General features: G+C 42.0%; 1 protein-coding gene across 5 annotated transcripts in view; it reads left to right on the forward strand.

Moving 5' to 3' along the window:
- map4k3a (mitogen-activated protein kinase kinase kinase kinase 3a) overlaps positions 1 to 12,763 on the forward strand; it is a 154,224-nt gene that overhangs the window by 27,930 nt on the left and 113,531 nt on the right. For all 5 annotated transcript variants that reach the window (XM_055639380.1, XM_055639381.1, XM_055639382.1 and 2 more), the window contains exon 2: positions 5,591 to 5,648. In XM_055639380.1, the coding sequence (XP_055495355.1) occupies positions 5,591 to 5,648 (58 nt within the window). The remainder of the gene's footprint in view (positions 1 to 5,590; positions 5,649 to 12,763) is intronic.

Genomic DNA, 12,763 nt, shown 5'->3' on the forward strand with positions numbered 1-12,763 from the left:
CAGGTAGGTAGGCCGCTGTGGGGGGAGGGGGGGGGGGGTCGAGGACGTGACTCGAATAATAGTCGCGCCCTCACCAGGAAGCGGCTGAAGGACGGTATCACCCGCACCGTGCCCTCTTCCCCCACATAAAGACACAAAAAAAACACAGAAAAAACACTTTTACATAACTAAATAAACAAAAAAACAAAAAGATACCGGGCTGTAGGTGGAGGCTGCTGGCACCAGCGCCACCGGAGCTTACCGCACGGCGACCCGGTAAGGCATTGCCTGCTCCCCGCTGGTATCCCAGCGCTGCGATGCCGCCGACTCCCAACATTCGCGGTGCTGCGGGCGTCCGGCTGCGGGCGGCGGTGGATTTGGAGCGCCTCGCAGCCAGGGGCAGAGTTGCCGGGGTCGGAGCTACAACTGGCGCCGCCCGCGGCCGGACGCCCGCAGCCCCAGCTGGGAGTTGGCGGCCACAGCGCTGCGGAGCTTACTGCACGGTGACCCGGTAAGGCATTGACCGCTCCCCGCCTCCCCGACCAGGTAGGGGACTAAGAATTAAAGTTTACCCCTTCACCCCCCCCCCCCTTCACATAAAAGCCCTCCAAACTAACTGACTAACATTTAAGCAATGATTTACAGATGTTTAAGTGTCTCCCCGGGGAGGCAGCCACTACAGTAGTACAGACCTGGATTGACCGTGGGTCGTTTCGGGTCAAGTTTGGCGCCAAACGCGAGCTTTGGTGTGCAGACGACATCCTGGGAAAAAATGGCCGGTTTTCGGAGCTTTTCGGTTTCCGGAACTCCGGATAAAAGGTTGTGCACCTGTACAACAAATGGGACTTGAAAATGGTGTCAAACTGGCGACTCTATACTGTCTTAGTGTAATACTGCTTTACACTTGTACTTATTTGAGATACTTATATAATATGTATGCGTTACAAACGTACTTGTGAAATGTATATAAGAAATGAATTTCACTGTAGCTCGGTACATGTGACAAATAAAGTACCATGCCATAGTTCTGGCAACAAAATATCAAGGTCATTTGAGAACTCAGTTTCTTGATGAGATAAAATGAGTACAGGAATTGAGTTTTTAAATATTATTTTAATTCTGTTTTATTTTGTATGTAGACTTAGATTAAGCAGTCTATCTGGTCAGCATTTGGAACCTCCATATTTTCTGGCAGGGGTGAAATTATTAATTTAGCAAAAAATGCAAATTAATTGTTGAAAAAAACAACTGATACTGGAAACTCTCCATTAAAAAGCATAGTTCTGGATGTACTCAGTTGGTTAGTCAGTGTTCTGTGGAGAACAAAGCGAGAGTTAATGTTCATATCAATAAATCTGTGGATCTCAGGGGTTCTATCAGTCCTGACTTGTGGATAGACATCTGCACTTTAGTCTGTTTAAACTGTTTTGACTGTTTCTACTGTTTTAATGTTCTTTTTGCAAACCATGTTCTCGGGGTATCTCAATCTAAATTGTATTAGTTATTTAAGTTATGACATCGGATGGAAGCTGCATACCAAATCTCGTTGCACTTATGTGCAATGACAATAAAATATGTTATTATTATTAAAAAGCTGGAGTAACTCAGCGGGACAGGCAACATCTCTGGAGAGAAGGAATAGGTGGCGTTTCGGGTCGAGACCCTTCTTCAGACAGAGTTAACTGTTTCTCACTCTAGAATGCTTCCTGACCTGCTAAGCATTTCCAGCACCTTCTGGTTTACTGTGACGGGTTATTCCAGCAAGACCTGGCTATTTATAGTTGTGTTGTTTGCATATCAAGTCATCCATCCTTGTTTGTAATGTAACATGGAACTAACAGCACCGATACTGGCGTTTTAGGCCAGCTGGTCTTGGTAAGTGATTTATAGTACACATGAACCCTTTCCAACTTGTCTACGAGGTTTCTTGGAACCAACCATGATACTAACTTCAATGGCAGTGTTGTTTTGTGTTGTAAACTGTAAGCAATGGAGTAAAATGAAATCTCTTCCAAATATATATTAAGTACATATAAATGTTGGTTTTGAGATCAAAATGCTATTCAAAGCAGATTGGATAGTAGCAGTTAAACCAGATGAGAGATGCAGGCTTCAGTATTTGGACATGGCTAGTTTCACTGCAAAGAAAATTGCCAGTCAGTAAGGATTGTTATTTGTAGTCCCTTTGAATATCTTTGCTTAGTATTTATCTTAGTCATAAACTTTGATTTACAGTGTTCTAAAAATATCAGTAAAAAGATGAATTGCAAGAGCTAGTCTCTCATTCTCTATTTAATTAAGATTGTAGATTGCAGGAGTTGCTGCTTTGGAGCAAATATACTCATGAAGAGCACTCCTGCTCCTGAAAATATAGTTTGTTGGCATCCAATGACAACTGTCTGATTCCAATGTGTAGTAGATGCAAAGTTAGTAATCTAATCTATAATCCTATCTCCCCAGCCTAAAATATCTAATTTTTAATGTTTATTGTCTGTGAGTGAGTTTAATTGTTCAGGTCTTAAAAACTAATTAAAGTCTGTCAACAATCAAGTGATGGTAGATATTTAAGAGAATTTCTAATATGATGAATAATTATGCACGATGTGTAATGAGTTATAGAAAATCATTTAAGAGCTTCCTAATGTTGTGTGGCAGATTGATTACCTGCACACAGCAATGTTTTAAATGGATACTGATGGAACTAATTGTGTGCTCTATGCCTCTTAATGAAGCCAATTAAGTTTAATTAAGTTAATCTGAAATTAGGGAATTTTATTTGATGAATTAAGAAGCGTTGGGGAATGTTACTTTTTAAAGCAAAGGTGATCAAGAGACACAAGGAATTGCTGATGCTGGAATCTTGAGCAACAGACATAGTACTGGAGTAACTGAAGTCTGAAGAAGGGTCCAGACTCTAAAAGTCTCCTATCCATCTCCTCCAAAGATGCCACCTGACCTGAGTTACTCCAGCACTTGTGTTCTTCACAGAAAGCTGCCAGGGTTTGAGGGTATTATCTGTAAGGGGAGGTTGGACAAATTTTGAAAGAAGCGGTGCTGGAGTAACTCAGCGGGCCAGGCAGCATCTCCAAGGAACATGGATAGATGACGTTTCAGGTCAGGACACCTCTTCAGTCTGCTGAGATGTTGCCTGATCCTCTGCGTTACTCCAGCACTTTGTCTGTTCTGGTTAACCAGCTTCTGTAGTTCCTTTTGTCTACAGTTCGCCGAGTTACTCCAAGTTTAATAATAGACGATTTGGATTATTCAAAGTCATGAATGTTTTGATTTGTTCCAACAAAACCTATTTCCATTCAGAGTACGCAAAAAATTCTAGACAGATTCAGTGTTAACATTAAAAAAACAAATGGATAAATTGGAAGACAGGGATTTTCCTGATTATTGGCAAGGAAGCAGGGAGTAGTCCTAACTGAAAAACTCTACCTACAAAAAAAACTCTGGGCACAGTATTTTGCCCCAGAGTTTGAGGTGAAAAGTGAATGAGGCTACTCCTGTACATATTTGCTGTGGAGGAAATGTGGCAGCAGTGTGCAGAGTGTGTGTGTGTGTGTACATACTCGTGTAAGGATATCCAGAAGTTTCTGCCAGTGATTTCACCCATTTCAACAGGGGTATTAAAGCTTTCCCCAGAATCAGAAGAGATTGGTGAACATGCAAACTGTTCTTACTCAAGCAAAACGCAAAGGGCTGGTGGTACTCAGCAGGTCAGGCAGCATCTGTGTAGGGGATGGACAGACAATGTTTCAAGTCTGGAAAGGTCTTGATCCAAAATGTCATCTATCCATTCCCTTCACAGATGCTGACTGACTCGTTGAATTCCTCCGGCAATTTGTTGTATGCTCAAGTTTCCAGCATCTGCAGTTTCTTGTGTCTCTAGACTAAACGTGTTTTTTTTTAAAAAAACACCTTGTGTGCACTTCTGCAGACATTTTAATACTCTACACAGCCATAACTAGTGATAACTACTTCTGGCCCCAAAATAACCAATTTTACATGTGCTCGGTGGCTTTATCGTGGATAGTATTTTGAAGTTTTAAAAATTCAACTTTGAAATATCAGCATTCACAATAATCTTGTATGCCCCAATCTTTATTTTGGAATGTTCAAAAAGTTTTAGAAAAAATTACAATGCTTCTTGTATCACTGTGTGAGAATTTTGTCAGTTTGACTGGCCTTACCTAGTGGACAGCAGGACTGCTGCTGTGTGCCACAGAACCCCGATTCCTTATGTCTGACCGTTTCAGCGGTGAGAAGACATTGGAGGACCTAGGGAGGGACCTCGTTGGAACTTACCGAATGGTGAAATGCCTGGATAGAGTGGATGTGGATAGGATGTCTCCAGTGGTGGGAGAGTCCAGAACCAGGGGGGCACAGTCTCAGAATATAAGTACATACCTTTATAAAGGAGATGAGAAATTAATTTAGTCAGAGGGTGGTGAATCTGTGGAATTCATTGCCACAGATGGCTGTGGAGCCGCCATTGAGTATTTTTAAGGCAGAGATTGGCAGATTTTTGACTAGTAAGGATTTCAAGGGTTATGGGGAAGAGACAGGAGAATGGTGTTAAAAAGGAAGATGGATCAGATATGATTGAATGGCGGCGTAGTCTCAATAGGCTGAATGTCCTAATTCTTCTATGATTTATGAACATATGAGATTTGAAATCTATGCCTGAGGCTTTTCTGGGTAATTTCTAAGTCGGCAATGAGTGGCACTGAAACGTCACCTATCCATGTTCTCCGCAGATGCTGCCTGACCTGCTGAGTTACTCCAGCACATGGTGTCTTTTTTTGTAAACCAGCATCTGCAGTTCCTTATGTATATATATGACTGCATACCTTCGTTTTGTTTTGGAAAACAGTCCACTTTAGCTAGGCGTTAACTATATAATTATCGTGTTAGTAATTCTGCCCACTTGTAGTCATAAAAGGTGAGCTGCTGAATCACTAACATTGAATGAAGATTGAGTCAGAAATATCATGATCATTAGCTTTTACTTTGACTGATAGCTGCCATCTTGCATTCACATTGTCTACACTTGATTAATTTAACTCTAGCTTTTCATTGTAAAATCGTTTTGGGACTGGTATATAAATTGGATTGGATTCACATCATTGGGATAGTCAAAACAGATTCTTCCATTTATAAAATAACAGCACTTAAGAATCCTTTCCCAATCTCCATCTGAAAATAAATTGGCTGTTCAACAAAATGGTTACTGCAGTCGGAATTTTAATAGTCTGAGATTTGTTCCCCTTGGAAAGTAAATGCACACTCGCGATTAAAAAATTGCTGTAGCTTGGGAGTGTGTAGCACATGAGAGGGTGGGGGAGAGTGCACAGGACCCCACTGGTGGGAGGGGGGGAGAGAGACCCTACTGCTTGGAGAGTGGGAGCTTGGGGGGGGGGGGGGGGGGGGGGGGGGGTGAGACAAATTCCCTACTGCTGTTATTTTTAGTTGTCGCTGTGTGCCCTGCTTGTTTTGGCCTGTTGAACAACATCCTAATTGCAGAAATTCCAGTGTTGTATTATAATTGTAAATTGAGGACTGCTCGTATAAACATTCAAACCATGTTCCTTGTATCTTGCTTTAGGCTCGGAATGTGAATACTGGGGAGCTAGCAGCCATAAAAGTTATTAAGCTTGAGCCTGGTAAGTAATTATTCTGGTTATAAATAATAAACCGTACTTTTAGTTGTTTCTCTCAAAATACCAGGAAGAAAGACTTTGTCTGTGAATCTTGTTGGTGGGCTTTTGTAGATTATGTGCCTTCAGCAAATCGTTTTCTTGAGGAATTTATTTGGACTTAAGAATAATAAATGATGGATAATTTACCAGCTGTTAGTAAATGCACGTTTTTTGCAAACAGACCCTTCGACCCAGGTTTCCCATGCTGACCAAGATGCCCCATCTACACTAGCCCCTCCTGTCTGCATTTGGCCCATATCTCCCTAAACCTGCCCATTTCTACCTCCATGTTCCCGTGATGCAGTTCTGCAAATGTTTCCGTTTGTGATGACGGTTAGTTTGATGCATAAACTGCAGCAGTGTTTTAACCGGGATATCAGTGGTCAAGGACGGGAGTTTAGATATTTAAGCATAAATCTGATGACCATATCTGATGTGGTTTCTGTGTTCCCTGGTTCAATGGAATAATCACATAATCACAATAATACTTTATTAGCCAAGTATGTTTTGGAACATATGAGGAATTTAGTTTACCAAGCCAATCATACAAATAAAAAGTAACGGAACTCACAAAATACGTTTTAACAGAAACATCCACCACAGTGACGCCTCCAAATTTCTCACTGTGATGGAAGGTGAAAAAAAAAAAGTTCAGATCTCTTTCCTTTGCTCTCCCGCGATAGGGGGCCTCGAGCCCTCCGTTGACGGGACGATCTTGACTCCTGAAGCCGGCTGTGTTTTGGCCCTCCGCATCGGGGCGATCAACTCCTGCATCGGGGGGGATGTCAGCCTCCCCGCGCCGGTGATCGAACCCCGGGTCGGGGCTGGTCGAGCCTCTGCATCGTTGGAGCTTCCCATTAGCCTCGCCCAAGACTGCGAGCTCTTGCTGGTAAAGTCCGCAGACAGAGGTTGGAGCGATCCCAGGCAAGGGATCGACTCCGATGTTAAGTCCTTGGGGCTCAAAGTCAGTCTGAGGAGGCCTCCAGCTCCATCAATGGTAGGCTACAGAGCGACCGGAGATGCAATCCGGAAAAAAATTGTATCTCTGGAAAGGTAAGAAAATGAAAAAAAGTGTCCCCTGACCCCCTCCCCCTCCCCCTCCCCCCGCATAAAACAAAAACAGAGAACATTTACACAAACTTTTAAAACAAACTAAAAATTAAAAAAAAAAAAAACGAAAACACAGACAGACTGTTGGCGAGGCTGCCAACCGTGTGGTGCCCCTGGTGCAGCACTACAGCACCAGCTCCCTGCTTCAATGGAATAATATGCAGCTTTATAGCACCAGCTCCCTGCTTCAGTGCAATACTATCCAGCAGCACAATGCTAGGCATCATGCTGCCAAAGGTTCTGTTGTTGTAAGGCAAATAAACTTCTCCTGATACTGGTTTCCAATCTGTCTGTTGGAAGGAAGGTGTTAAATGGGCTGCTTCTATGGTGGAAGGAAGGGGTTAAACAAGCTGCTTCCATGGTGGAAGGAAGGGGTTAAACGGGCTGCTTCTATGATGGATTGAAGGGGTTAATACGGGCTGCTTCCATGGTGGTTTTCCCTTCCTCCAACTGGCAAATTCCAACATCGACTTACATAGAATAATAGAAAAATAAACTGTTCAGCAAGGACACATAATATTTGGATAAAGAATTATGACAGTTTGAAGGAGGGATTATTTGAAAGTTAAAAGCCAGAACAATTCACGGAAAATAAACACATTTGAACGATTCACACAGCAGGATTCATAATTGGCCCACCAAGTTCAGTCCAGAGCATTGTAGTATTCCAATAAGTTCCCTTTCCTGACGGCCTTCTAAGTATTTTCTCCCGTTAAATCTGTAATTGCTTTTCGAGTGCTCTGGTTGCAATCCCGCTATGCATGCAGCGAGTTCCAAGTCATAAACATTCACTGCACGGAAAGGTCACTTCTCACTTTCCCACTAGCATCATGTCTCCTGTTATATTCAACATCAAACGCATTTCTTTCGGCAATGACTACGTTTTTTTAAACCATAATTCTTGCATTACGGAAAAACATTTCAAAGCCAACTATGCATTTCATAATAAATCTTTCAACAATCTTAACTTCAAATGCTATTTTAAAAATCCAACGTTTGGCAGAGTGAGTTAGCAGCTTCAAATTAGGGGCGGTGCAGTGGCGCAACGGTACTGTTGCTGCCTTACAGTGCCAGAGATCCAGGTTCGATCCTGACTACGGATGGTGTCTGCGTGGGTGTCATCAAGTGTTCAGTATTCCTCCCACACTCCAAAGATGTGCGGCTTTGTAGGATAATTGGCTTCAGTAAAGTTGTAAATTGTCCCTAGTATATAGGACAGTGCTAGTGTATGGGGTGATCGCTGGTCGGCACGGTCTCAGTGGACCGAACGGCCTGTTTCTGCGCTGTATCTTTATAGTCTAAAGTATAGTCTAAATTCCTGGGCATTAACATCGTGGGTGACCTATCCTGTGCCCAGCACAGAGTTGTAATCACACAGCAGGTGTGCAATCGCCTCTACTTTCATAGAAGTTGAAATTCAACATGTTTCTGAAAACTCCTATAAACCTTTCCAGGTGTAATGTATAATCTATCCTGACTGGTTACATCATGGGTAGACACAAAATGCTGGAGTAACTCAGCGGGACAGGCAGCATCTCTGGAGCGAAGGAATAGGTGATGTTCGGGTTGAGACCGTTCTTCACATCATGGCCTGGTATGAAACATATAGAAACATAGAAAATAGGTGCAGGAGTAAGCCATTTGGTGCTTCAAGCCAGCATTGCCATTCAATATGACCATAGCTGATCATCCAAAATCAGTACCCCGTTCCGGCTTTTCCTCTTGATTCCCTTAGCCCAAAGAGCTAATTCTAACTCGCTCTCAAAAACTCTATGCCAATTCTAACGCATAGGAATGCAAGAGGCTGCAGAGAGTGGTGGACTCGGCCCGGTACGTCACGGACACAGCCCTCCCCTCCATCTAAAGCCTCTGCCTTAAGTCGCTAGCTCAAGAAGACGGCATCTATCATCAAGGAACCTCACCATCCAGGCCGTGCCCTCTTCTCACTGCTACCGGAGGGCAGGAGGTACAGAAGTCTGAAGTCCTACATCACCACGTTCAGGAACAGCTACTTTCCTACAACCATCAGATTCTTAAACCGACCCGCACAACCCTAATACTACCTCCGCAACTGAACACCATTGAACATCGCTTGCACTACTGTGGACTTTTAAAAATTATTATATTTTTTACAAATGTCTTTTTTTTAAATTGTCTTTTACTCTCTTGAGGACAATGAGGGATTGTCAGTAAATGGGTCCTGACCCGAAACGTCCTCTAACCATTTCCTTCCACAGATGCTGCCTGACCCCCAAGTTTGTTTTTGCTTTGCCAAGAGATGCATGTGTTCTGCAAAACAAAAAAAGTATTTTCAAATACAATCTTTGATTCAGCTCAAAAACAATAAGCTACTTTCAAGCCAGTGTCAAAATAATGAATATAAAATATTGCAGCAGTGAACAGCTTTGAAGATTGAAATGAATCAAATGGAAATCAAAATTTTGTATGATGAGCAAACAATTCAAGATCAAAATCAAAAGAAGATGGAGTGTGGAACAGAATGCCGGAAATCATTTGGATACGATTTACGAGACTTTTGGATAGGCATATGGATATGCAGGGAATGGAGAGATATGGGTTATGTGCAAACATAAATGAGTTGGACTTGGCATTATGGTGACACTCTTCTATGTTTACAAAGGATAATAATCATAAATTGATACTTAATTATTTTCCCCAGTGTTATTGATTAATCAGTCCAACTTCATTTATTTGAAAAATTATTAGATTCTAAAATGCAATTAAAAGCGCCATCCCACTAAAATGGAAAAAGACAAAGTGCTGAAGTAACTCAGTGGTCTCTGTTTTGTCGAATTACAGAGACATGGCTACAAGAGGGCCAGGGCTGGAAACTGAATATTCAAGGGTATACCTCCTATCGAAAAGACAGTCAGGTGGGCAGAGGGGGTGGAGTAGCTCTGTTGGTGAGGAATGAAATTATGTCCCTTGCAAGGGGTGATATTGAAACAGGAAATGTGGAGTCAGTATGGATAGAACTAAGGAATTGTAAGGGTAAAAAGACCTTAATGGGACTACAGGCCCAAAAACAGTAGCCTGGATATAGGGTGCAAGTTGAATCAGGAGTTAAAATTGGCATGTCGTAAAGGTAATGCTACGGTTGTTATGGGAGATTGCAACATGCAGGTAGACTGGGAAAATCAGGTTTGTGGGAGTTTGTGGAGTGCCTCCGTGATGGATTCTTAGAGCAGCTTGTATTGGAGCCTACCAGGGAGAAGGCATTTCTGGATTTACTGTTGTGTAATGAACCAGATTTGATAAGGGAACTTGAGGTTAAGCAGCCATTAGGAGGTAGTGACCATAATATGGTAAGTTTTAATCTACAATTTGAGAGGGAGAAGGATAAATAGGAAGTGCCATTGTTACAGTTCAACAAAGAGGACTATGGAGTCATGAGGGAGGAGCTGGCCAAAGTTGACTGGAAAGATACCCTAACAGGGATGACTGGAACAACAATGGCAGGTATTTCTGGGAACGATACAGAAGGTCCAGGATCAGTTCATTCCAAAGAGGAAGAAAGATTCCATGGGGAGTAAGGGGCGGCCGTGGCTGACAAGGGAAGTCAGGGACAGTATAAAAAGAAAAGTACAACGTAGCAAAGATGAGCGGAAGCCAGAGGATTGGGTAATGTTTAATCGTGCTGTGCCACCGTGCTGCCCCCTTGCTTGATTTTATTCTCCGCTTTCCAGTCATGATGAGAGAATTGCCTGAACTGGCTTCTTTTCTAGCTCCTGCGTTATGGCCTCGAATTCCCAGGGGTCTGCATTTGGAGAGGCTTTCATCAATTTATTATATTGTTTACAGACTGCTATGTTTTCTATGGTGCTGTTGCAAGTAAGAATTTCATTGTTCTATCTGGGACAATCTCTGTACTCATTGAAATAATCTGAAAACATAATGTTCAAGAGTGAAGAGTATTTTATTGTCGTGTGTACTGAAAAGGGAACAATAAAGTTATTTCTTTCAGCAGCAGCATGCAGGTTTGTAAACACAGTATCCTTTTATTTTTATTTATTTATTTTTAAAATTAGAAGCAGTGTACAGTAGTATAAAGCGTGGCATAGGACATAATACATTTCGTGTACAACTTCTATTTTAAATTTAACAAAAGAAAGATAACACAAGAAAAAGAAAGCGAGAAAAGGAAAGAGTGAAAGAAGTTGTGACGTGTAAACCCTTGGAGTGCTTGGGGTTAACAAGTGATAGCTTGTAGAAAAATAAAGAAAAATAAAAAGAAAGAAAGAGAAAAAAGAAAGAAAGATTAGGAACAGAGAAGGGATATACCTACTTCATATCTCACCACACCCATCACCCAGTTCAGAAACGGTTAATTTCCAGAGTTGAGTTGTACCATACTATACTTGTAATAAATCAATGAAAGGAGACCATATCTTTAAAAATTGCTCTGATTTTCCTGCTAAGACACGTAAACACAGTATTCAATAGATAATATATCAAACAAAAAAAGTTCAATAGTTTAAACAATCCAATATGGTGCAAAAATTAAACAAAGCCCAAGATAACCTAGTGCAACCAGGGCAGTTTTTAGTTTAGAGTTTAGTTGGAGTTTGTAGCATTCAATAACCTGATGGTTATTGGGAAGAAGCTGTTCCTGAAACTGGATATCATAGTTTTCAGGCCCCGATACCATCTTCCCAATGGCAGAAGTGAAATGAGAGTGTGGCCAAGTTGGTGTGGATCTTTGATTATGCTGGCTGCCTTTTTGATCCCTACCATCGATCTCTTCGATGGTGGGAGGTCAGTACCCGTGATGGACTGGGCAGTGTTCAAGAGAGTATTCATTGGCATACCAAATCTCCTAACTCTTCAGAGGGAGTAGAGGCGTTGATGAGGATTCATTATGATTGCATTAATGTGTTTGGTCCAGAACAGAACTTCACAGATATGCATGTCCAGCAACTTTAAGTTGTTGACTCTCTCCACCACCATCCTGTCTGTGAAGATGGGTTTGTGGATCCCCGTCCTTTCTTTTAGAAAGTCAACAATCAGTTTCTTGATTTTACTAAGAGTTAGATTGTTGTTATGGCACCATTCAATCAGACGATGAATCTCCCTCCTATAATCTGACTCATCGTTACCCATAATTCATCCAACAATGGTGGTGTCGCCGGTGAATTTAGAGATGGAGTTGGTAACCGGTCACAGTCATGGGTATAGGGTTAGTAGAGCAGGCGACTGAGCCTGTTTCCATGCTGTATCTCTGAACTAAACAACCATCACCTATATGCTTGCTGACTGCACTGCGGCTGATTGTGTACTTGTTGGTGTACTATGGAATTTGGCGTTGCATATTATGGTTACCTATCAGTCTTGTCATTAATTTATTATATTGTTACATATTTGTCTGTGATTAATTGTGTTAATGGGCCTGTAAACCTGCAGCAACTAGAATGTCATTGTTCTGTTGCCGGTATAAATGATTAAGCACCCTTGTCTCTTGATCTGATTGATTCCATATCTGGCAGTCCTCTATTCAAAATAATCTCGTCCTTTTCAATCTCCTCTACATCGTTAAACTACTGCTCCCCCTATTTCACAGCGACCCGTATCTCTAATTTTCAACAGTCCAACAAGCCCTCGAGATCTCTTCAATCCTCCGAATCTTTCTGTTCCCTAAACTTAGTCTCTACCATCAGTAGACATACCTTCAGCTGACCTGGCCCTGAGCTCTGTCACCATCCCTGAACAAGAATGTAAAAATGAAGGTACACAAAAAAGCTGGAGAAACTCAGCGGGTGCAGCAGCATCTATGGAGCGAAGGAAAAGGGCAACGTTTCGGGCCGAAACCCTTCTTCAGGCTCTAAAATGTAAAAATGAAAGCAGGTTAATTTGTCCCCTTGTACTATCTCTGGCATTCAATGAGGTTGGAGGTGATCTTGTAGCTTGGCATCACAGTTGTCCTGAACTAACCCCAGATCTTCTTGAGGTAA

Source organism: Leucoraja erinacea, chromosome 8 (genome assembly GCF_028641065.1).
Source record: "Leucoraja erinacea ecotype New England chromosome 8, Leri_hhj_1, whole genome shotgun sequence".
Taxonomy (NCBI): Eukaryota; Metazoa; Chordata; class Chondrichthyes; order Rajiformes; family Rajidae; genus Leucoraja; species Leucoraja erinaceus.